Source organism: Oryza sativa, chromosome 1 (genome assembly GCF_034140825.1).
Source record: "Oryza sativa Japonica Group chromosome 1, ASM3414082v1".
Classification (NCBI taxonomy): Eukaryota; Viridiplantae; Streptophyta; class Magnoliopsida; order Poales; family Poaceae; genus Oryza; species Oryza sativa.
Window position 1 is genome coordinate 35,019,555 of NC_089035.1, and position 24,937 is coordinate 35,044,491.

The 24,937-nt window shown below is 42.1% G+C and overlaps 4 protein-coding genes across 5 annotated transcripts; 2 read left to right on the plus strand and 2 right to left on the minus strand.

Annotated features, from left to right (window-relative positions):
• Positions 1-293: 293 nt before the first annotated feature.
• On the minus strand, positions 294-4,366 carry LOC4327567 (Ribonuclease III domain-containing protein RNC1, chloroplastic). The gene is made up of 5 exons (NM_001406406.1): positions 3,481-4,366; positions 2,448-2,652; positions 2,166-2,366; positions 1,111-1,197; positions 294-1,016 (listed from the first exon to the last, which is right to left on the minus strand). Exons 1-5 carry the CDS (start codon positions 4,269-4,271, stop codon positions 699-701), a joined length of 1,602 nt encoding a protein of 533 aa, NP_001393335.1. The 5' UTR covers positions 4,272-4,366; the 3' UTR covers positions 294-698.
• Positions 4,367-4,459: 93 nt separating this feature from the next.
• LOC4327350 (uncharacterized) lies at positions 4,460-7,708 on the plus strand. 2 transcript variants are annotated; one of them, NR_176055.1, is made up of 4 exons: positions 4,460-4,950; positions 6,623-6,747; positions 6,820-7,217; positions 7,305-7,708. NR_176055.1 is itself a non-coding variant. In NM_001406405.1 (3 exons), the coding sequence occupies exons 1-3, from the start codon at positions 4,599-4,601 to the stop codon at positions 7,021-7,023; spliced, it is 681 nt and encodes a 226-aa protein (NP_001393334.1). In that variant the 5' UTR covers positions 4,460-4,598; the 3' UTR covers positions 7,024-7,395. The 2 variants fall into 2 exon arrangements, 1 of the variants encoding a protein (NP_001393334.1); NM_001406405.1 differs by having other exon boundaries at positions 6,820-7,395.
• A 674-nt stretch (positions 7,709-8,382) lies between these two features.
• LOC4327351 (calmodulin-like protein 1) lies at positions 8,383-10,914 on the plus strand. The gene is made up of 3 exons (NM_001406403.1): positions 8,383-8,547; positions 10,157-10,526; positions 10,653-10,914. Exons 1-3 carry the CDS (start codon positions 8,472-8,474, stop codon positions 10,768-10,770), a joined length of 564 nt encoding a protein of 187 aa, NP_001393332.1. The 5' UTR covers positions 8,383-8,471; the 3' UTR covers positions 10,771-10,914.
• A 4,794-nt stretch (positions 10,915-15,708) lies between these two features.
• Positions 15,709-23,693, minus strand: LOC9270191 (probable LRR receptor-like serine/threonine-protein kinase At1g51810). Its single transcript, XM_066308138.1, has 13 exons — positions 23,648-23,693; positions 20,363-20,972; positions 19,764-20,257; positions 18,841-18,985; positions 18,483-18,551; positions 18,335-18,400; positions 18,167-18,247; positions 17,923-18,080; positions 17,604-17,839; positions 17,281-17,410; positions 16,812-16,871; positions 16,545-16,731; positions 15,709-16,430 (listed from the first exon to the last, which is right to left on the minus strand). The coding sequence occupies exons 1-13, from the start codon at positions 23,691-23,693 to the stop codon at positions 15,956-15,958; spliced, it is 2,757 nt and encodes a 918-aa protein (XP_066164235.1). The 3' UTR covers positions 15,709-15,955.
• Positions 23,694-24,937: the final 1,244 nt, after the last annotated feature.

Here is a 24,937-nt window from a genome sequence, read left to right on the forward strand (position 1 = left end):
AGACGCGGTACAACCCTGCAGCCCAGCCCAAACTGACCTCTTATAAATTGGGCCTGACGGCCCATATTAGAATTACTCGCTTCGTTGCAACCAAACCGATTACCGATTAATTCCATGACCAACGATGCTGACATGTGACAACGATTAAAATCATGGCTTAAGTAAGTGAAATAAAATTACTGAAAAGGTAAAAGAGAACACAATTTCTCCCAAAAAACAGAGAGAGGGAGAGAGAGAACACACATGATGCATTCATTGACTGCTACACTTACAAGAATTGCGCACTGATATGTAAAAGATGAAGCTGCTTGTATCATTGGTTGCAAAGATGTTCTGCAGATCTATTACAAACTCCTTTACAAGCATGTTTCACAGGAAAAATTCTTCCTATGCTGTTTTTTGTCTCTGATGCTGCTTGCATTTTCTGCTCAAATGGAAATTTACATCAAATCGTCAAAACTGTAAATTCAGAAAACAACAGCGTTCGATTTACAACATCTCTAATCCAGTTCATCTCGTAGAAACGAGGGTGCATGAGTTACGTGTGTTAACCTGCTTTTCGACTTCGGGGATCAGACTCAGAACTGTCTGCGCTTGGATCTGTTCACAGGTCACAACACTGAAGCATTTCAGCTTTCAAACGCCGGTAATGTCAGCGTATCAGCAGCTCAGCACAAGCACAGGTTTTGTGACCACCCTCATACTGCTTTTGGCTGGACCTGTTCGAAGTCAAACACCTCGAACATCAATCGCCTTACATCCGGTTTGCCATAGACGCAGTAAGCAAGGCCGTGTATTGCTTGCTGGACGGCGGTCGTGGAAGGATTTCTCAGCCGGCGGTTGTGTTCAAATCTGTCTTGCACCGACTCCCCGTAGATAATGTAGTGGTGCAGGTGCTTGTCCCGGAGGTATCGTCCGCAGTATTTGTTCATTAGCAACCTCCGATGCTTCTCTGCCAACCACCTACCGGGTGCATCGAGATGCTTCATGAGCAGCCTCTCCGCCATCACTAGATCCTGGTCACGGTGAAATTCAGAGTTTCAGGATGATTCTTTGGCCCAATGGACCGTTGCTAGATCCTGAAATGTTCATAAAGAGTGAAAAGCAAACCTGAATTTTCTGTCCAACATACTCCAGGCGTTCTAAACAAAATCTTGGATGCTCAAACTTATGCTTTGAGGGATGCAAGAAGCACAACTGCAGGAAGGCAAAGCAATCACAATGGCTGCGACATTATAAAATTATTCAAGATAGAGCTTAATAATGCAATCTACATCTAGACATTATATCATTACAGTGATTGAAGTGGTGGGTCAGTAATGTTTCTCTTTTCCATATGATAGGGCAAACCTATACACTTGAAAACAACTTACAATTAACCTCAGATTCAAAGGTAAATTGGTGATCATAACACTTTTTTTTAGGCCTGTACACTTGCAAAATAGCAGGCGACTAAAGTATCATACAAGAATAACAACAATGAAATTGTAACAGATACTTTCAGTATGCATGTACGACCTTCACAAGATTCCCCTATAGGCCCACTATATTGCACTGCTGAGTGCCTAAGTCCTATTATACTATTTTACAAACATCTTTAGAACCACATTGTTTATCTGAAGTTCTGAACAATAACTTGCCAATCTGCTGCCATAAGCCCATAACTACAATTATTGCAGCCTCATAGTTTATAGCACAAGTTAATTTCCTTAATTCTATCCAGATATTACAGGTGAAAATGGCATCCCCACCATCTAAAAGTTCCTAGAAAATAGAATTCATGCTGCGAGAAGTATCATTCCCAACTCTGTTGATTTCAATAACACTACAACACTGCAGTTTCTTCCACTCAAAGTTTTAGAACTATCACACTTGTCGTAATTACGCATGATTATCTACTTATCTAAGAAAGATAGTAATTGTACTGGCTGAGTAAAAAGTGATAATGAAACCAGAGGAACATTGAACAAAGCTTTAGTTTTCCTTGAGTGCAATGTGCTGGGTATAAGCTGTAAATAACAACCTTAGTAACTACAAACATAATTTGACAAACAACACTATAAAGTGTAGATCTATGCCAAAGAAATTATTTGCAAAGAGGAAAATAAATGCTTGAAAGGAAGAAGAAGATAGTAAATAAAGAAGGGCCTAGGGGTGCTAGTTACCTGAAGACCAAGTCCAAGCTCTATGTTCCTTGCTTCTGTGATTTCTGGAATTCTATCATTCATAGGCAATGGATATCCCAGTGTGTTCATGACCTTGGGTCTATTGTCAAAATCCCAAATATTTCCTCTGAAACGATGCATGCCTGGTGGCACGCATGCTCGAAATAGCCTAGGGTGAGCAAAGAGGGCATCTGGTGGTGGCTGCATGACATGCAATGACAAACAACGTAAGAATGAAGACAAGAAGGAAGATTGGCAGCAAACAACAGAAAGGGAAATTACCCGATAGGCAGCAACATCTTGCCATGTGAGTTGTCTCTTTTCAAACTCCACTGATACATAGTCAACATCTTCTAGTTGGCGCCGCAGCTTTGGCTGGCAGCTCTCATCTTCAGGGTCCATGCCAAACGCCTCAAAAAGAACACGGTAGACTTCAGGCATTCCAAAGCACAAATATATAGCTCCAAACAGTGCCCAGAATACAGCCCTGTAACACAAATGGCATTTTGCTTAAAGAGCTACCCAGACCATTTTTCTTAAAGAGTTACCCTGGCATGTCCATAAGTTAGTAGCACAAACTGTTGTAGCAGACTAAGTATTCAAAAAAGAATGTTCCATTATTAGTATGCAAAGTTAATGTTGCATTCTCCATATTCTCATGCAACAAAATCTTCCACCAAGAATTAGCACTTACTATGAGCAAATAACAATGCAGTGTAAAAAAGTACGAACAATATTGGCATATAAGGATGTAACTCGACCATTATAACTTTATACGGTACGTCACTTAAAAATGGAGCCAACTCAGACATTAACAAGGCAGCAAAACATTCAACATGTAATATTGAATCACATTAATAATATTATACTCAAGCAAGCAAGTGTATCAAAGAAGTTAACTAACAATACTCCAGAAAGAGTAACGAACAATAAAATGGATCTCGATCAAATCAGCAACTAAATCGTCATAATGATACGGACTCAGGAGTCAAGGTTACCAAAGAAGATAAACTGAGGACGCAGACTAATTTCAAGCGAAAACACTGATCACAATCTAACCGACAGACGACATTCAGGTATTGAAGCCTCTATGCTGTTATTTTGATTCCAATCTAGAATTTTCAATATGCCAATTAGGTGGCTTTGATGATTGCAACAATGTTACACAAGCCAAGGTCACGCAGCATCACTAGTTACCCACATGATTCAAATGAATGATCGCAAAACACTGAAACCAGCACTGTAATCCTACATTCCCAAATGTCACATTTTCCAGCACACAATGGGGGAAATGGATAATGTAGTAAGCACTTACTTTGCTGGTGGCTCCCGGTCCTTCCGAATCATCTTATCCAAATCGTCATAAGGGAACACCAAATTGTGAAGGCTAGCTGCCTTGATCCACTTGGGAATCGCTCTCTTCCCGATCAGCGCGAACACCCGCTCCCGCATCGGCCCGGGGGATTCCCGGGGGTACCTCTGCAGGAAGAACTCGCAGAACGCGAGCTCCAGGACGTACTGGCCCAGGAACCAGAGCCTGGAGTGGCCACTCCGGACGTGCCGCGTCCGCGTGCGCTCGCAGGACGTGTCCAGGTGCTGGAACGCGAGGTAGAGCAGCACGTCGAAGTGCCGCGCGGGGCAGCCGTCGTCGTCGCCGTCCCCGAGCGTCTCGGAGGGGGCGAGCGGGTAGCCCAGCGCCTGCTTGGCCTCGAGGAGGTACTCGTCCATCCATGTCCGGTCTGCGGCGGAGAGCGGCGCCGACGGGAGGCAGGAGGATAGCAGCGGGAGCGCCTTGAGCGACAGCTGCGGGCTGCTGAGGAACCGCTGGGTGAGGCGCTCGTCGTCGAGCGGCGGCTTCAGGATGAAGCGCCGCGGCGGGTGCTTCTTCTTCGGGGACACGGCCTTCTTCCGCTCCGCGAGCTCACGGAGGAGCCGGCTCGGGCTGTTCGCCGGCTCGGGAGGGGAGGACGGCGACGGCGGCGGCGGCGGGGTGTGGTCTGCGGCCACGGCGAGGACTCGCACGCGGCGGCGGCGACGCGCCGCGGGGAGGGGGAGGGGGAGGGGGCCGAGAGCGAGAGCTTGGAAGGCCATGGCAGGTGGCGCCATGGCGATGGCGGTGGTGGTGGTGTGTGAGCTCGGGGCTTGGGGTTTTGCGGGTTTGAGGAAGAAGAAGAGGAAGAGGATAAGCGGAGAACAACTTTGAGCCGTCCGTTTCGTGATCAACGGTCTCGATTGGAGGAGCTTTGCGACACGGAAAAATATCTGCTTTGCGTGTGGCCCAACGAGACTGAGAGTTAATTGGGCTGGGCCATATGCGGGATGGGTTAGTGACGGGCCCGTCTCGCCACCAACAGCTCGCCGCGGCGGCGGCCGAGTCCGGGCAGCGCCACCACCACCAGCAGCAAGCAGCAGCAGCTCGCCGCCCACCCATCCATGGCGAACCCGAGGAGAGCCATCGCGCTGCAAATCCACACGCAGACGACGCCCCTCGCCGCCGCCCCCGCCGCCGCGCCGTCCCCCTCGCTGCCGTCGTCGCTGGTCCACTTCCTGAAGCGGCCGGCGTCGTTCCCATTCCTGCTCTCCCTCTTCGTGCTCCTCACCTGGATCTCGCTCCGCTTCCACCACCCGTCCCCTTCGGCTTCCGTCCTCAGGGCCCCCGTCGTGCACGACCCCCAGGCCAACCTCGTCCGTTACCCCGCCGCGCTGTACCCCACCCCCATCGCCGCCGACGGGCGCGGGTGGCTACTTGACCCCGTCGCCGCTGCTCGAGACGCCGGCTTACCAGGTGAGTTCATCCTAGGCCCTAGGGCCTAGGCTGATGCATCCTACCTGTGGCATTTTGGTCCACTGTGCGTTCTATGTGTCTGCGTGATGCAACAGTGTGATATTGCTGTGCTAAAGAAAATTGTGATGGAATGGAATTGTGGAAATATTGAGTGGTGTAGTCGAATGCTTAGAATCGAAAGCATATTACCATCGCGTCAAATCTTGCTGAATCCAGCCTATGTGGACTGTGGACGCACAATTGTAATCGATACCACAATTCCACGATCATGTAGTTTGTGTCTGATAAGGATTTGCTGAAGTAGGAACTGATGCTAGGAAACGACTGAACAGCACATTAGTATTTTCTGCAGCTAAAACATGTTTATTGTCATGTGGCAATGTGAACCTTTGGAGCAGCACTGACCTTTAGTTGCTGCATCTTACTAGATCAAGTGTGGTTGCTCTCCAGAGTTCCTGACCCTATCCTGCTGTTTGGATTAGTTTTGTCTATGCTTCTTTTATGTCGCATGTACTTGGGTATGTTTTTTTACCTGAACATGTACTTGGTTATTCATTGACATAGTATTTTTGCTGCATAAAAATAACTAAGGTTATACTGCAAATCAATAGATTGTAGTGGGTTACTTATTTGACAGTGAACTAAGAAACAACAGAACAAGGGCTTCATTCACAACCATCTCTTCATTTATCCTTGCAACTTGCCCAGTTGGAAAAAGGAAGAGAAATCGATCATTTGGAGTATGTAGCAGCTTACAACCAATTCTTTTGAGCTTATCAACTTAGATTTTTATCCATCACTGACACTTTCGATCAAGTTCCTTATAAGTTTCATTTACCTTTAGCCAGTGCCATTAACTTATTTTATTTGTTAGGGTAGAACTTGATGATTCTTAACAGAATACCATTGTCACTGTTACCGCTGCATTGAGCTTGGGATCTTTCTCAATTGTAGGATTGGTCGTTGGAATCAATATACTGAATATCTGTGTTGCATCCTTTGGCTTAGGCTGCTTAGTCCTATAATATTTGTTTCAACTGCAACTTTCTCAACTTGACTGCAGTATTATTACTCACTTTACTTCATTCTGCAAATTCGATCAAATCATCTTATAACATTTTGAGTATCTTCATTGATGTTGTAAAAGTGCAGTAAAATGAGGCATTTAAACTTTTTAGATCTTATGTGTTAATTTTTGAAAGTAAACTGCACCCCCTCTTCTCCTAGAGAAAACGTCCACTTTCTTCATATATAAGAAAAATCCACATACCATTCACCTGTAATTGCAAAACTTCAGGCTTTTCTTTTTGCCATGGTTACAACTTTACAATGGTGCCAAAGAAAGACAGCCAAGATGCGCATTTGATATCCTCCATAAAACCTTAGGGAACCTGTCTTTCTAAGGGAAGATGTAGTTGCTGCTCCCTAAGATGTGCACTAAATATTTAGTTGGACAGGACTATGTAGAATTCACAGCTTAGGGAGCAGCAACTATATCCCCTTGTACAAAATAAATGTGTCATGGACTTTGTATGAGGATGACATGGAAGTTTTGAGATGTTTACTAAAATCGGTTAAAATGGCTTATGGAGCAGATATGTGAGTGAAACATAGGTAGTTTTTTTTTTCTTGAAATTGCTTGGATGGTCATTGTTATATTAAATTGTGACAGGAGGAGCACTGGTTTGTTTATCACTACACGTGGGACAGATCCAGCCAGGTGGTTTACGTGGCAATCATCGCCACCATACATGCAATGAGACATTTGTCATCTGGGGTGCAAAGACAAAATTCCGGGTAATGATCTTCTGAAATTTCTAACAATTGCACATTTGAAGTATTTCCTGACACTTTTTCCATAATTGACAGTTAGAAAATGCTGATGTAAATGATAGAGGATATGGGGAAGCCATGATTGCCGCTGATGAGGTGGCCATTGTTGCAAGCGCAAGATCAACTGCACATGCCTTGATAAATATGGATGTGCGACCAACCTTCTTCTTGGGATGTCAGGACACGCCAATAAATCCCAACAGCTCGAATACTGACTACAAGGTCTGGAAAGACATCTGATGATCACGTTGCTTCTGTCCTTAATGGTAAGCCATGAGAAACCATAATAGCATGAAGCCTTCAGAAACCATCTTGTTTCCATTGGCAATGATTTCAAAGCAGATGTGTATATAGTTACGGCTTGTGACTTATGAGGGGACTTCCAGTTACGAAGCTATTCTTTTGTTTGTCATGCCAAATTTCTTCTGTAGTAGGTGGGTTCATATATGTTACTTCATCAGTTCGTCTTGCATATATTCTCCAGTACTGTACTCCTTTTTCTAATGACTTTCCATTTTCAGGTTAACCTTTTTCGTTTGGAGGTGTAATGCATTTTCAGGGTTATTACTTGATGATATGTTCCCCTGTTCTTTGAATGATGTGTTGTCGATAAATTAATTGTTGATATGCAGGTAAGGTGTGACATGAACTTTTTAATGATCACATACCGCAAGATATATCTGATTGCTTAACGTGAATTCTCATATGGTGAGGTAGTGTTTGGCACGCACATCAGCGCATTTCTTGTGGTGTAGCATGGATCACTAGTGTGCTTTCGCGTCTGTCTGACTTGCAGACATCTGCTTTCTTTTGGTTTTCTATCAGCGTCGTCTATATTTGCTAGTTTGATTCATGTCCACAGATTTTTATTTTTAATGACACGTGTGGATGAGTGTGGATATTCGTCCACACAGTATTGAAAACGAAATGAGATATTTTAAAATAATATATGCAGCTCCATGTGAGAAAAGTAGAGTACACACTTCAAGAAATACAGCTCTGAAAAATAGTTCACTTTTTCACTCACATATTGGTGGTTAAATTATATTCCAAAATAATAGTTTTCATAACACCATCATTCAAAATGTACAAATTTCAATTAAACTTGATTGATGACCTATTTTGTTCGAATGGATTTGTTTTTTTAATCAAAAAGGGCATCGATACCATCTCAATAATGCAGTATGACAACTCGTTCTAGTTATTATACAGATTATAAAGCAGATCAAAATGGTGGTCGCCTAACGGAGGAATGGACAAAAGCTCAAGCTGTATTGGATAAAAGATAAACAAAAGAAATAAAGAGAGAGAAAAGTCGGGAACAAAGAGAGATATCACGAACCACAAGGCCCTCTCATCTAATTGCTCCGATGCATGTTCCACAATCGCCAACCACAGAAACTACAGATAAAAACATTCCCAAACAACATGGAATCATTTTTTTTAAAAAAAAGAATTAATTTGTACTCCAGAAATGAAGAGAAAAAGAAAAGCTAAGGGAAAATAGAAAAGGAGGGAAAGCGCCAGGTGCCGAAACTATCTCCAATTCCCCACTCTTCTACTCCTATATAAGAAGCCCTCTTTCTCTACATCATCCTCCTCTCCGACACAGCCCGCGCACCTCCACAGCATTAGCCATCAACGACCAGCATCTCAGCTTTGCTCGCCTTCTCGAAGCTTCTGCTGCCATGGCGGACCAGCTCTCCGAAGAGCAGATTGGAGAGTTCAGGGAGGCCTTCAGCCTCTTCGACAAGGACGGCGACGGTAAATATGAATATATCTATCTCTGTCCCCTTACTTTTGCATTAGGTAGGAGTAGTATGCTATTGCTACTGACTGGAGTATTATATTAAGTAGTCTCTTAGTGATCGATTAGTCGTCAAAAAAAAAATTATCAAGTTTTGGCATTGCTACTTACCAAAATTTTGTAGGATTTCTTATATAGGGCCGTTTTGGTTTGATACCAAAAATATACCCTACCAATTTATTGGCAAATTGAATAGTTTGTGTGTTAGTTTGGATTGAGGCCAAATATTTAGTAGTGACCCTAAAATATTTGATCATATTCTATAAGTTTTTTCACTATACTATAAGAATTTGGCTTTAAATTGGTAGCAATCCAAATGTTAGCTAAATAATTTTACCCTACCAATATTTTAGTAGTGCCAAAATTTGCCTAGACTTTGGCACTACCAATGAATTGGTAGGGTAAAGAAGCAAACAAGCCCATAGTTACCAAAATTTGGCAGCAAACTAAATGTAGCTATTTTTTTGGTAACTTTATTAAAATTTGGTATGATTGAAAATAGCGTCAAAGTGGACAGTCCCTAATTGACCTGGCTTATCGTTGGAGTTGCTTCCAAAATGATTCTAGCAACAAGGATTTATTATCTAAAGAAACAAGGATTTATGAAATTGGGTGCTTGTGGTAGTGTCATGAATTCACAATATGTGAGGATGCAGTTACATGAACTGCTCCTGGTTATGTGCCGTTTAAGGGGAAAAAATTGAGGTGTGATGTGTGACATGAATTTCGATGTGGAGTTGATATGCCTGCTGCTTAACCAGTCCTAGCATTCAAACATTAGCAACTGGCAATGATATAGTAGTACTTGTGGTATGTAGATTATTTAGTCAATAGTCATATTGTTTTCTTTAGTAAATCACCTGACCAATTTTGGAAGATATTTGTGCTCCTTAGCACGCTCTAATTTTGTTTCAAGAGTATCAGATACTTCCTAAGATGTGTGTTTGCATCTAGTAAAACCCAGAAAAATCAGCTTCTTTCAGTTAGTTGCCCCGTGGCCATGGAATCAGATTCTTTCATACACCATACATATGGAAAAGGGTGTAGAATAAAGTGGTGATGTGAGAGAATCTGGACAACTCATACAGACCAGATTATTTCGATGCCACTGTATCTCATGAGCTTGAAATAAGATGGAAAATACTAGAAAGTGCTATCCATTTTCATTAGCTCTGTAGCTCATACTCACCTATCAATATTTCTGACCAGAGGTGTTTTGAGCAAAATTGTTTGTGATATAAACTGAAACCGTGACAATTTAGGAGCTCTATTGGTTAACCTAATAAGCCAAAGCCAAAATTTTGAAACTTCAAGATTAAATTTAAAGTTGATTTTAAGATATCGTTAACATAGTTTCTTTTTCGATATTAGTTCTTAAGAAGTTAGAAACACATATATAAAAGTTTTACCTATAAAATAATTTTTATTTCTTAATAAGTAAAAATAGCTTATTAGGAAATATGGGCAACCGATGACTCCCTAGATCACGCTGAGCATCGTTCTGACTACAAATGTTTCAGCGAAATTCGGACTTTGGAAGCGATGAAATTAAATCTGTGCATCCAGGTTCTATCACCACCAAGGAGCTAGGAACCGTGATGCGAAGTCTAGGGCAGAACCCAACGGAGGCGGAGCTGCAGGACATGATCAGCGAGGTGGACACGGACAGCAACGGCAACATCGAATTCAAGGAGTTCCTGGGCCTGATGGCGCGCAAGCTGAGGGACAAGGACTCCGAGGAGGAGCTGAAGGAGGCATTCCGCGTCTTCGACAAGGACCAGAACGGTTTCATCTCTGCCACCGAGCTCCGCCACGTGATGGCCAACATCGGGGAGCGGCTCACCGACGAGGAGGTCGGCGAGATGATCAGCGAGGCCGACGTCGACGGCGACGGGCAGATCAACTACGAGGAGTTCGTCAAGTGCATGATGGCCAAGTGAGTGAGCAATGCACACATATACAAATTAACCTGGTCTTCCTTTCTCTCTCTGATGAAAATATTTCTATCTGATCGGATGATTGATTTGTGACGCTGTGACCGCGTACGTGTGTGTGTTTGCAGGAAGAGGAGGAAGAGGATAGAGGAGAAGAGGGACCACGACGGCGGCAGCAGGACGAAGAGTGCAGGGCCCTCCGCCGCGCCGGCGAGCAAGCGTGGCCAGAAGTGCGTGATCCTGTAATAATTGAGCCAGCACTGAGATTCTCATGAGTCAATGAGCTACACGAATGATGTGTGTTGTTGTAAAATGGCAAAACAATTGTGTGGGCGTGTAGTATGATGCTCCACTGAAAGATCGAGAAATAACACTGGCCAGTGCAAGTTCACAGCCGTAGTCCGTAGTCCGTACGCTGTGGGCCCGTGCCGGCCCATGGGCAACAGACCAAAACTTACTCTTTCTATCCTCGTGTTTCCTAAATTTGGCAGTGCTAAATTTCATAGCAATACTAAAATCAAATTTAGTAAGATTTCAAATGGCAGCAAACGAAACCATCCAAAATCACCTCCGCGAGTTGTCGGCAAAGGCAAGTGGCAACTCGAGCCCGGCTTGGATACGAGCTTCTTCCTGGCTTTCCTTCAGTTTTGTCCTGCTCGACTAGTACATATTCCCTTCGTCTCAAAAAAAAAAAAAAAAAAACAAACCATGTTTTCCGTGTCACGTTTGACCGTTCGTCTTATTTAAAAAAATTATGAAAAAAATTAAAAAAACAAGTCATGCATAAAATATTAATTATGGTTTATCATCTAACAATAATGAAAATACGAATTATAAAAAAATTTCATATAAAACGGACAGTTAAAGTTGGACACGGAAACCCAGGGTTTGTCTTTTTTGGTGTGGTTTGGTTGATAGGCAGGGTGGATGGGACGACCTAGAAAAAGGAATACTCCCTCGATATGCTAGATGAGTGCATCCGGCCGATTTGCCTGGATGAAGCCATCCATATTTTGGTCTGGGTGATGCGTCCTATTCTGATTGGTTGTGGTTAGTTTGATTTTATGTTACTTCCTCCGTTTCACAATGTAAGTCATTATAGCATTTTTCATATTCATATTAATGTCAATGAATCTAGATAGATATATATGTCTAGCTTCATTGACATCAATATAAATGTAAGAAATGCTAGAATGACTTACATTGTGAAACGGAGGGAGTACCAAGCTCCAAATGATTTTCTCTCATAAAACGTTTATCTAATTTATGATCCGATCACTTCATTATATTTATTGCAATTAAAATCTTTAAGCAAGATCTCGTATGATTATATTTTGATAAAAAAAAAATATGATAAATGGGCCCCACTAAATTTTGGTTTATCCCATCCATACTATATCCCTTCAACCAAACAAATAATTTGACCATCCTATCCATAAAAAAAATTGATCGTCATGTCCAATAAAATATGAATTATTATATCCCATCCATGCATATTCTTACAAGTATCGTCAGAAACTGCAGTTATATAATCTAGAAAATAAATTAAAAGTAAACAAAAATTAAAAAAAAAATCAATTTTTTGTATTCTTAAAAGCTGACTATCAGCCCGTTGTTTCTTCAAACAAGCCATTACAGGCGGTAGATGACTTTTTTCGGTTTTAGATTTTTTTTTAATATTTACAGAAATAATCTATCGACAAAAAAATTGCAGAAATAGCCCCTGCCGCCCACCTCTGGGGCGGCAAGCTGACGTGGCAAACGGGGGAGGAACGGGCGGTGACGGAGGGAGGGTTTTTTGCAGGAAAACCCTTGCCGCCCTCTGGTGGGGCGGCAAGGGGCCCGAATGCAAAAAAGCCAGTCGGGGCCGGCTATTTTGCAGGCGGCCCCTTGCCGCCCTCTGGCCGGGCGGCAGGCCTCGCTTCCTATAAAAGGCCTGCTGCCCAGCCCCCAGCCCTCATTCTTCTCTCCTCAATTCCAGTGAAAAAAAAGAAGAGAGGGGAGGAGAAGAGAAGAAGGGGCGAAGCCCTGCCGGATTCAGACGCCGATTTCAGGTAATATTCATAGATCCTATATGTGACTATTGAGTTAAATAGTGTGTATTCTTTAAAAATTTGTTTGAATAAATGCATTATATTTTTAGGGTTTTAGTTGTACTAATCTAGAAGTGCGTATTGTAGATATCGGTAACTACGTAGATCTGCTAGTTTGGAATCAATACATTACCGTTGTATTGGCTTACACAAGAAGATATTACGTTGTAGATGTTTATTGCATGAAAGAGTAATATGATCTAGTTATTTCGTTGACAGGTATGTCGAACAAACAAATATTCCAAGTTTACCATGGACCAGGAAACGTCCGTTACGGGCCAACTGGGGTAGATCTGTCAGATTTTATTGTATCAGAAAGGGGAATTGATAGACCGGCTGAGAGGAGTGTACCTTCTATAAAATGATGGTTAATGAGGGGCTTGAGAGTTGATCCACAGACAAGTGACATAACAATCAATGTTATAGTAAGTCGGGCAACTGAGGGTTTTTATTGGGAACTAATGCCAGTTCAAAACTCTCGAGTGTGGAGATGGTATTTGGAAAATGCATTGCAACGCGGGTGGCCTCTAGCTTTGGTTCCGTTTGTTCACCCGAAGGATCCAGGTGTGCAGACGAACATGGATGATGGCGAGGGACCAAGTGCTGAAGTAAACGAGACTTCTGTGGAGGAGGTCAACGCACGAGAGGACGGGGGCGTAGTAGCTCCAGTGGGCATTCAACCAGGTGGAGTGGCCGACGAGGGGGAGACTGTCGGTGCCATTGTGGATGAAATGGAGAGGGAGGATTCTGACAACGAGCGTGTAGAGGAAGGTGATTCGTCAGATGATGAGACGGATGATGCATGTATCTTTCGGCGCCAATCAGGCGTACCCACCATACCCCACCACGTTCACATGTCAGGGGTATCACTCGATTTTTTGCGCCTATATAAGTCGCCTTAACGAGTGAGGCCTCACAATCTTTCAGAACTCAGTCACATTCAGTACTCTCTTCCCTACTTGCTTCATTACAAATCCGACCGGCTTTCGTCAATGGCTAGACGCCGAGGTGTTGAGGATCCAAACTGGCGTAGCGATCCTTGTGTATACCTACTACCACCTTGGTGCCAGCGTCCTCTCTGCCTATGCGGTGATCGATGCCAACTAATGGCTTCGAGGAATCCTGATATTCGAGGAAGGCGCTTTTTTAGGTGCCCTAACTATGACCGTGAGGTATTTTATTATCTGCATATGCTTATTCATTCCGTATGGGCAATCGCTTTATTCTTCGTAACATTACTCTATTCGGCAGACCCGCACTACGGCTTGCGCATACATCGAGTGGGTCGATACAGAAAATCCCGTTCTCGACCTAACCACTTGTTTACAAGAAGGTCGCTGGTATTTCGCATCCGAAAGTACTGAGCAATACTTACAGAGAAAAGCGGCTTATGAACGACAATGTCGTGAACAACAGAGCGACTGGCGGGTGCTAACTACGGCACTCCCTCCATGGGAAGCCCGTCCAAGATGCAGGTGTGGTGATCGTTGTCAGGTTCTTCGTTCCATAAATCCTACAACATTGGGTCGAAGGTTCTTTGTTTGTCCAAATATTCTTGACGACGATTTCATGGTAAGAATATTTTGATTACATGAATCCTTATTTTCTCACAACATTTACTAACTTTGCTTGCTTTACATCTATTCTTTCCTCCCAGGAACCACCAAGGAGATGTCAATACAGAGAATGGATAGACACCAGAAGGGTTCTAACTCCACCTAGCCGTGTTGTGCAGCTTGAACTACCAGAGCAATACAGGGTTACTAAAGCGCGGTTTGAAAGAGGAGAGGGATCCTCACGTAGGGGTTAGCTATTATCGGACAACTTGGCATATTGAAATTTCTACTGTCATGCTTCCTTGTCCCATTACTACATCGTCGTTGTGTTCAACTATTGCACTACATCCCTCCTAGTTCGAATCTAATATCATCTATGTAACCGCAATGCAAATAGTTGTATCATGTTCAAATTGTACTACTATTTTTTCATGTTACATAATTCTCCTTGTTTAAGTCCATATAATGTTTCTACGACCCAGACTGCGATAGGCCTATATAAATTATCCGAGTACTAATACGTCGAATAAGGTACAAAATAATACCTCACTTAACATATGAAATTGCGCAACAACCAACTTCAATACATTTTTATAACAATATTAACAAGTTTTACCAATAAATACTTCTTTATTTATTATTAACATAACATAGAAAAATCTTTTGGCCGTACTTTTTTCATCTGGGTCCCTGGGGCGGCAAGGGACCCAGATGAAAAAGTACGGCCGCAAGCTCTTTATGGGCGGCCAAAATTGCAATTAGCCCCTTGCCGCCCTCTGTACGGGCGGCAAGGGCCTAATCGCAATTTTAGCCGACGGCGGCAGACGGCGCGGTCGACCCACCGTCTGCCACGTCAGCTTGCCGCCCACCATTAGGGCGGCAGGGGCTATTTCTGCAATTTTTTTTGGTCGATAGATTATTTCTGTAAATATTAAAAAAAAAATCTAAAAACGAAAAAAATTCGGCGGTAGATCGGGCGTTGGGCCGTGGCTTGTGGGCCGTGTGCGCGTGCCAGCCCGTAACCGCTCGCTGCTTGGGCCACACGCGTCGCCCGGTCGCGACGCCGCCCTGCCACACTCTCTCTCCTCCCAGAATCCCCCCAATCTCCCACCAGCCATGGATGCCGCGGCGCTGCCCTGTTTCGATCGGCGATCCGCTTGCTTCGCCGCTAGCTCCCCGAGCCCTACTACGGCCGGGCGCGCGCCCGAGCGAGGAGGCATCGCCGCGCGCGGATCATGGATGGTAGGTCGGATGGCCGGTGGCGGCTGCGGCGCCGACGACCGAAAGGCCGGCTAGGTATTGTAGTACCTTCTTACCATCTTTCCATTGCAGTGGTTAATCATCTCTTCTCTATGTGTAGCACAGGCACAGCCATCTCCATCCTGGTTATTTTTTTTCTTGGTTATTGCGTCATGGTTGCCCATTTACTTTTACTATAGTAGCGATTGGTATTTTTTTTTATCCCTCGAATTTCGTGGTTGAATGGAACTAGCACGAGAGAAGAACAATATTTTAACTCAGAGAAATTTAGAGAAATTAGAGGAAACCGAAAGACGACATCGTTTTAGATGGTTTGGAACTTATTACAACTTAGGAGGAGTAGAGTGCCAATTCAGGCACCAACTTGTTCCACGGTTGAGCTAGTAAAACAAGAAAAAAATGACAAAGGAATTAAGGAGGTCAATATATGCATGAAAACTGCCCCAAAGCGATGCCACTTTTATGCAGATCATCATTTTTTTGCCCAAGCAGATGCAACAATAACATATTAAGCATTTCTTCTCACCTTCCTGAATAATAACTTAATTCTGTGATGCCACCTGATATACACTCGTTACTTACTATTGGAACTCCAGAAATCAGCAGCTGGAACTGCCTTGCAATGCCAGCGTCCATGGCGTCCTTCTGTTTATAGGAGCCAGACACCAGTTGCTTTTTACCTGTACCTGCCAGTAAGCACTCTTTGAGCTTGATAACAATTTCGGTCATGCTCGGCCTATCAATGGACACATTTCCCACACAGTTCATGGCAAGGTCTATGACACTCTGTACAGAAGTGGCATCATACTGATGCATCAGTCTACTGTCCACAGCATCATGAATGCTTCCTCTAGCAATCTTTTGGCGTACCCAGTTTGGTAGATGCACTGGTTCTGGGTCCACTAAAACCGAAGGTTGGCCGGTAATGATCTCTAGAAGGACAATGCCAAAACTGTAGACATCTGCTTTCACAGTGAGTTGGAAAGTAGCATGGTACCTGAAATGTAAGAACATAATTAAAGTCAGCTTCTTTTTAATCTACATTACTCACTTGACTTGAACCAGAGAAGAAGCATATTGATCTAATATCAGTCAGTTAAGGATAACTCACTCTGGGTCAAGGTAGCCAACAGTACCGGCAGCAATAGTTGATATGTGTGTGTGTGCGGGAGTGTAAGATCGTGAAAGACCAAAGTCAGATATCATGGCCACAAGATTCTCATCGAGAAGTATGTTTGCCGTTTTTACATCTCTGTGAACAATTGCTGGGGTGCATGATTCATGTAGATACTCCAGTCCTGCAGTCCATCAAGGTTCATACGTTTACCAACTTCTATGCTGTTTAGTTTCTATAAGAGGGTAAAGGATTTAAGTGGACCTTGTGCTGCATCAAGTGCAATATGAAGTCGCTCTTCCCAGCTCAAACTGTAGTCTTGTCCTGTTTCAAAGTGCAACAAATTGACACTCATAAGTACCATTGGGCATGCTACATATAAAGGTAATATATTGTACTCCCTCCGTTTTAGGTTATAAGACGTTTTGACTTTGGTCAAAGTCAAACTACTTTAAGTCTGATACTCCGATCAAGTTTATAGAAAAAAAGTAGTAACATTTTCAACCCAAGACAAATTTATTATGGAAATATATTCAATTATTGATTTGATGAAACTAATTTAGTATTATAAATATTACTATATTTATCTATAAACTTAGTCAAACTTGAAACAGTTTGACTTTGACCAAAGTCAAAACGTTTTATAACCTGAAACGGAGGGAGTACGTACTATCTTTAGAATTTTGAGTCATTTAGGGTGAACGACATTAATTTTACTGTACTGAATGCAAACCTCCTCTTAAAACTTCTTGTAAGTTTCCTCTAGACATGAAATCGTACACAAGGGCAAGGCATTTCTTGTTTAGGCAATATCCTAAAAATGTGACGAGATTCTTGTGATGAACTTTTGACAATGTTTGCACCTGAAACATCAGCAGATGTCATACAAACAGGCTTTCATTGAAAGCGATAAAAATAGTGTACATCCAAATAATGTGTGGAACTATGACTTCTAGATATAGCTAGCATCTAGTAGCTTGATTTTTATTCAAGACCACAAATAACATCTTTACATTCTAGGGGGAGTGTTCTGACTTAAGTAGTCTGATAGTTCACCTCAGGGAGGAAGTCCTTTGATAGGGCTCTAGATGTCTCCCGAAGCACCTTGACTGCGACTTCCTCTCCATTCCCCAATATGCCATGATAAACTGTACCAAATCCTCCATTTCCAATGATAGACTGGAAGTTGTTCGTTATAGTCCTCAACTCTGTATATGTGAATCTTCTGGTGTCGCTATGCAGGGGATTTTCCTCTTCATACATATCATAATCATCATGTTCTTTTGGTTTTCCTGCAAAGTTGCACAAGATTCAATCTGCTTTTCTCTACAGTATACACGCAAACATCTGGATTTAACCCACTGTTTTGTTTCACCTTTACAGCAGAGCATCCATAGAAATAACATAAGTGTAATAGCTACAACAGGAACTATCACTGCAATGAGCAATGTTGCTGTATTCTTCTTCGCCTTATCTGCTTGCATGGCACAGTAGCTTTCACTTATATTTGAGCACATGGGATTTCCTTCTAATCTAATGACAGAAATAATCAATTTATAAGATAAAGTGAAATCTGCCAAATATAGTAGTATAGCACAATGCGAGAACAGCAACCAAACCTTAGTTCAAGCAAACCAGCTTTATATCTTTTGAAAAGATAGTCAGGAACCGATCCAATGAGCTGGTTATATGATAGATTTCTACAGATGAGAACACAAAATTTGAAATAATTGATCTATAGGCTCAGGTTTAGCATGGTTCTGAACTTCTAATAAGCACATACTTACAGAGATTTCAGTGAGTTTACTTGATTATATGGAATAGTGCCTGACAAGTTGTTGTGTGATAGATCCCTGTAATTTTGTATAAATAGCAATTTCACCATGTTTTGCAAATTAAGTTTGTTTGTGATTTTAAAATTTGAATTGCACTTACAATATTTCCAGCGACATGTTTCTGAACGATGGATTTATCCAACCACTCAGTCTGCTTGCAGATAAATTCCTGCAAAATCATCTCAGTTCCTGTTAGTAAAAAAACTTTTATATTCTCAAGACTGCAAATATCACTTCATGTTTTAAATTGTACATGCATGTGCCTTCTTCATTAAAAATCCAAACGAATGGAGAATAACCTTTTGGATGCTGTCTCCAGCAATTAAGTAAATTGCTATATGTCTTCTTTAACATTTTTTAACTGCAGGTTATCCAATACAAGCTATCCAAATTTCAATGGTGCTGAACTGCTGCATTTCGAAACATGAATTACAAGACTTGCTTATTGATATTCTTACACTAGGATGATCCTGGGATTCTGTTTGCCATCATAGTAGTTGCATTTCACACCTTCCCAGGTATACTCTTTTGGAGAACATGGATCTCCATTCCAACTTCTTCGTTGCACATTGTACTGCGTCTTTACTTGTTTCATGGAACTGACTGCATAACAACAAACATAATAGATGAAGAATAGGCGCGCATCAGTACTCCATAATGAAGATTTTTTTAAGGGAAAAATAATTTTCCAATCCTAACTGTTTCAAGGAAAAACTTAACTTTCAAATCCAGACTGACTGTTCGTTTTTCAACCATTATTTTTAACTCAGAATCCAGTCCGATTTTTTGTATGTGTCAATGGTTCTTTTGTGTGACGATGACAGAACATGTCATTGCGTCACAGATCAATCATGAAAAGCCTCTTTCTTGCCAGGTTCCACATGTCAGTATGTTACTGAGAGGAGAGCATCTTCCTCCTAATCCCCACAAACCCACCTATTTTGGGTGAGCATGTACTGGCTGAAAGTCCCAACTTTCGTTGGGCCGAAATTCAACAATACTCAAGTTCAGTCCAAAGGGATATGGGGCAGGAACAGGCCTGTGCAATATGCTACAAATAGCTCTATGGAATTAAACTGGGCCAGCAGGTTACTGCACAAGCACGCCCGATTGCTGAATTATTTTTATTTATTTATTTATTTAGGGGGGGGGTGTTGGAGATCATGTGGGAAAAAAAACAAGGGTGAAGAATAAAAACATAAATTTTCATTTCCACATACTCCATTTTTTAGGAAACGAACTATGAATATATGGCCCATCTGTATACACCTGAATACTACTAATAGCATAATGTTGTAAATGATATAATGGAATACAAATACTCTTATCTTAACTGTATTGCTAAGCAAGAACTGAAAACCATGATGTAACGCAGGTTTACCATCGATGGTGTCAGTGGTGAGGTTTTCCATCCGAACAAGCGAGTAAGCCTCAAAGGCGTTGATGAGTGGTGGGAGCTCCGAGCTGTTTGTCTTGCACAGGGTGAAAGTTGTACCTGACTCATGTAGGTACCGGTCCCTCAGGTACACGCTGTCCACCTGCAAGTAGGACGGTGAGAAGGCCTGGTGCAGCTCGTTGCCATCACTATAGATTTGGAACGTCCGATTTGGGCGGTTCTTTTCTATCTCAGCAAAGTGGAAGATCGGGAGAAGCTCCAGGCTCTGGCCATTCAGGTTATCACCGGCCGTTATGCTGATGTTGAGCCATGAAAAACCGCTGTTGATGGTGGATGCCTTCTGGACGATGAGTGTTGGCACCTGGAAGTTGTCATTTCCTGGGAGCTTGTTCACTGTTTGGTTGGTGGTCAGGTTGAGCCAGGGATAGGAGTAGCATTGGGCTGCTTCCCAGAAACGATCAAAGAGATCAGTTGGATATCTGTATCACCACGGCAACATAAATGGAGAAGCAATTGATACAGGGCACCTACGGTTGCAATATGGTATAATAAAAGAAACAGAAAAAAAAGAATCTTCATCTCACCTTGTGATGAAATCATCGACTGCCCCAAATCTCATTCGAGTAAAGTAGCTTACAGACACAAAAAGATTCAGGAATGGGTACATTGGATCATCCAATTGCCGCAACTCCAATGCAGAAATGAAAGGGGTTCCTGATCCAAAGTTTACCAGGCACACATATATGAACTCGTCCGGAGCAACCGTGAGCACCTCTTTCCAGATAGTGTCTGATGAGTCCTGTTTTGTCAAGTTCACCGTTGTCCAGAAGTTGACGCCGATGTGGAGTCCAAACAGAAATAAGGAACCGTTCTCTGACGACCTGAGTCCATCGTAGTTTCCGTAAGTGAAGGTTGTTCTGATGAGATACTTCTTACCACTAGTGGACGGTATTGTGTAACAGTTGCGTTGGCCATCAGGGAAGCTTCTCAAGGTTTTCTCTTGCTCATCGGTGGATCCACTAATTAGCTTTGGCACAACTTCATGGTGTGTGCCGCCTTCAACGAATTCATGATCAGGTACGTATGTTAAATTTGTTGTGCTGTCCGTGTAACTCTCGCCGTCTACGAAGCCACAGTCAATGTTTGTGAACCCTGCATATACAGACAGAAATGCTTGTGAGGGTAAGGTACCAACTTAAGCCTGACTCTTTTTTTTGTTGTTTTCTTCTGGGGAACTTATAACGTAAGTTAAGATGAACTATTCTGTTCATGGGCTTATGGCCAATTTATCGGCTTAACAATGAGTTGAGTATAGATACATAACACCATATAGGGCAATACTTGCACGTTTGGGATCTCTGCTCCACAGTGCAGCTCACTGATCATTCTCCTGATGATTTTTTTTAAAATAGCATTTGTGTGGTCGTCCTCTACGTCAGGGGTCTACCCGGCGTCCAGTGCGTATCAGGGTGGATTCGTTGCAGCTTCTGGAAAATAATTCGTTCCAGGCAAATGGAAAAAAAAACTGTGGTTTGTCAGCCGTGGGAGGTGTTTGACGGCTGATAATCTCCGGAAGCGTGGGTGGCCAAGTCAGACCTTCTGCCCACTTTGTCAGACAGTAGAAGAGACCTGCAAACATTCTTTCGGTGGCTGCCTCTTTTCCCTTCAGATAGGGGCGCAGGTCTGTTAACACTTCGGAATTGCACCGGCTTTCGATGGGGATGACCTGGTAGCGTGGTGGCTTGCAATTCGGAAGGATTTCCAGAAGTTACTTCCTCCGTCCAACAATATTTATCTCTCTAGTATTAAAAAATTATCTTGAAATAGTTGTCATTTGGAAGTACCACTTATCACATCAACCACTTCCAATTTAAATTCCTCTCCATGATACCCCTAACCACTATTCCACATTTTATTAAGGGTATTATAGTTTTTTTCTTCTAACCTTAGCACATGCTAAATAATTTAGAATGACAAGTATTCTGGTAAAGAGTTAGTATGCAGGAAATGCGATAGTCATCCTGGTCGTCTGGCAAGTTTGGAAGGAGCGAAACGCTTTTCAGCATATAGCACAGCCTTTTCAGAAATGCTCAACACCAGCAGAAGACAGCATGCATCTTGTATTGTGTCCTGCTGGCTGCTGTGAGCCTGCATAGTGTTTCTTTGTTCAGCTCGTAGCCCTCAGGGCAGGTATCCCATGAGATCGTCGTGTATCCTGTATTCCCGCGTTTGTACCACTTGGTTTCATATGCTCTAATAAGGCCCTGTTTAGTTCCCACCTTGTCACATCGAATGTTTGGACATATACATGAAACATTAAATATATATAAAAATTAATTACACAAATTGTATGTAAATTGCGAGACGAATCTTTCCATGATTTGACAATGTGGTGCTATAGTAAATATTTGCTAATAACGGATTAATTAGGCTTAATAAATTCGTCTCGCAGTTTACAGGCGGAATCTGTAATTTGTATTGTTATTAGTCTATATTTAATACTTCAAATGTGTGTCTTTATATCTGATGTGACACACCAAAACTTTCCCCTATAACTAAACAGGGCCTAAATTCGACCGGCCTCCTTTCCCCTGGTCCAGCGAAAAAAAACTATAATAGTAAACCTTCTATCCCAAAAAGAATTAATTTCTAGAGATAAAATCTAGGCTAGTATCTTAATTCATCCTAAAGAATTATTACGAGTAGTTTTTTTTTTGGGTGAATAGCTAATTTAGTCCCTCAAGTTTCACTGAATGCTCACTTTGGTCATTCAGGTTTCATTTTGTTCACATAAGTCCTCTAAGTATTTATTTTGGCCTAAAATCATCATTGGGCCCACTTAATATGCCATCTGGCTATTTTTAGTCATCAATTCTATTAGAAAATGTCCTTTTTGCCCTTAACCTGTATACAACTATACACTAGAAAAAAGAAAACCAAAATGAATAAACAACATTGCATATATACTTCCCATTATTTTAACATGTGCACATGGAAATTGAGCCTAATGGCTATCGTATACACTTGCAAGTACATAATTTATTTTTGTTTTATCTATAAAAAGAATTCATTACATGCAATTTTTTCTCTTATATATGTGAATGAGGGAGCATAAGTGTCATTTATCAAAAGATTTGTTGGTTACGTGGGTTCAAGGATAAGTTTGAATTAAAATAAAAATTTAAAGAACTAATATGGACACATTGAAACATTAAGGACTAAACTGATCCTTGCATGAAACTTGGAGGACCACTTTAGCTATTCACCCTTTTTTTTTCGAACAGTTACGCATTAGCCGTGAGATTGTAAAAAAAAAAGAACAAAGAAAAAACAGCACAATCGCCTGCAGGCAACTCTCCGGATGAAAAAGGCGTTTGAAGTATAAATTCACCTTGGTAATCCACAGAGAAAAACCAATTGTAGTTTTCCCAATCTATCTATCTATTAACTAACTTATATTAAAGTAATAGAAAAAGGAGTCTCTACGTTTACTCTCATGGTCCAAAAATTCCCATATTAAACGGAGAAAAAGAAAAACAGAGTCCATATAGAAATACAATTTAAAAATAGCTAAAATTCGGAATTAAAAAATAAGTAATATTGGAAGATTAGACTAGAGTCCATATCGATATACAATTTAGAATTAATGAAAATTCTGAATTAAAAAATAAGAACATATGAGAGAAAATATAATGATGCTAGCCGGTGCAATTTGTGCGGGACAACATGCTAGTTATATCATTATAACTAGTCGACCTCCCCCAATCCTACCGTGTTTCGTCAGAAAAACAAACAGCGAATCCAGTTGACAAATAATCTTGTCGCAGAGAAATAATCGTGAACTTACCAGGTGGGGTAAGGGCATGGACCTGAATAATCGTGGCAGCCAAAAACAATTGGAAGGCCAACAGCCATCGCGCTTTTGTACTCATCAAACGACCGTGGATAGTAGCAGTGTTGATTTTGTTGTGGATGAGGGTACTACGGATGGGTTCCTCTTATGCTCCGGCAAAGGCATCATACGGAGTACAATGAACCGAATCCTTTCTCTTGACTTGACTTTGGTTAATTAAATATACACACTTGAGCCAAAGCGTGTATATGTATGCCTTTCCGGTCATGCATCGATAAGAACTCAGAACTGTTCAATGTCTGTGAACTCGTTGCTCGGAATAGCTAGCTCCCTTTAGCCCTCTACTTCCTGTTGTTGTGTCACTGACGTTGACTTTGCTAGTTCGATATGCATAAGTCTAAATATCCAATTTTTGTGCATGCAAAACATCTTGTTGAACAAAAGTCAACTTCATGAGAAAATGCCAAGTTCACTAGTCACATTTATATGTTCTTTTTCATTATCTAACAAAAATAATCAATGCCCGTAAAAAGAAACTCTGCTGTCCAATTGTTATTTTCCTGGTGCTCCTTCACTCTCCAGCTGGACTGAAAGAAATTGGATTTGTGCCAAACCAGGTGCACCGCCCTCAGAAACCCCCTTGTGAAGGAAAAACATTTTGGCATGTTTAGTTACCAAAAAGTTTTTTCCAAAAACATCGTATCGAATCTTTGGACACATGTATAGAGCATTAAATATAGATTTTTTTTAAAAAAAAACTAATTGCACAGTTAGGAGGGAAATTGCGAGACGAATCTGTTGAGCCTAATTAGTCCATGATTAGCCATAAGTGCTGCAGTAACTCACATGTGCTAATGACGGATTAATTAGGCTCAAAAGATTCGTCTCGCGGTTTCCAGGCGAGCTATGAAATTAGTTTTTTTATTCGTGTCCAAAAACCTCTTCCGACATCCGGTCAAACATCCGATGTGACACCCAAAATTTTCTTTTCGCGAACTAAACAGGCCCTTAATTAGCTGTTGCAATCGTCCCTATTTTCTTCCGTTTGGCCGTAGAATTAAGGAAGGGAAAGCCCTTCCGTTCGGATTGCTCCAGCCTAGGGGCGACCCAGACGGCACCCAAGCAGTAGCCGTCCACCCCCTTGTTACTCTCCCCTGCCTCGCCGCTGCCAGAGCAGGCTGCCGGCAAGCCAGTGGGGCACCTTTCCTTCCTCCCTCCTCCCTCAATGACGCGGGCGTGGGTCGGGCACCATGGTAGCCCGCCGGGGGGGAGCGCTGCGCCGCTCGGGTCTGGGTTCGACCAGATC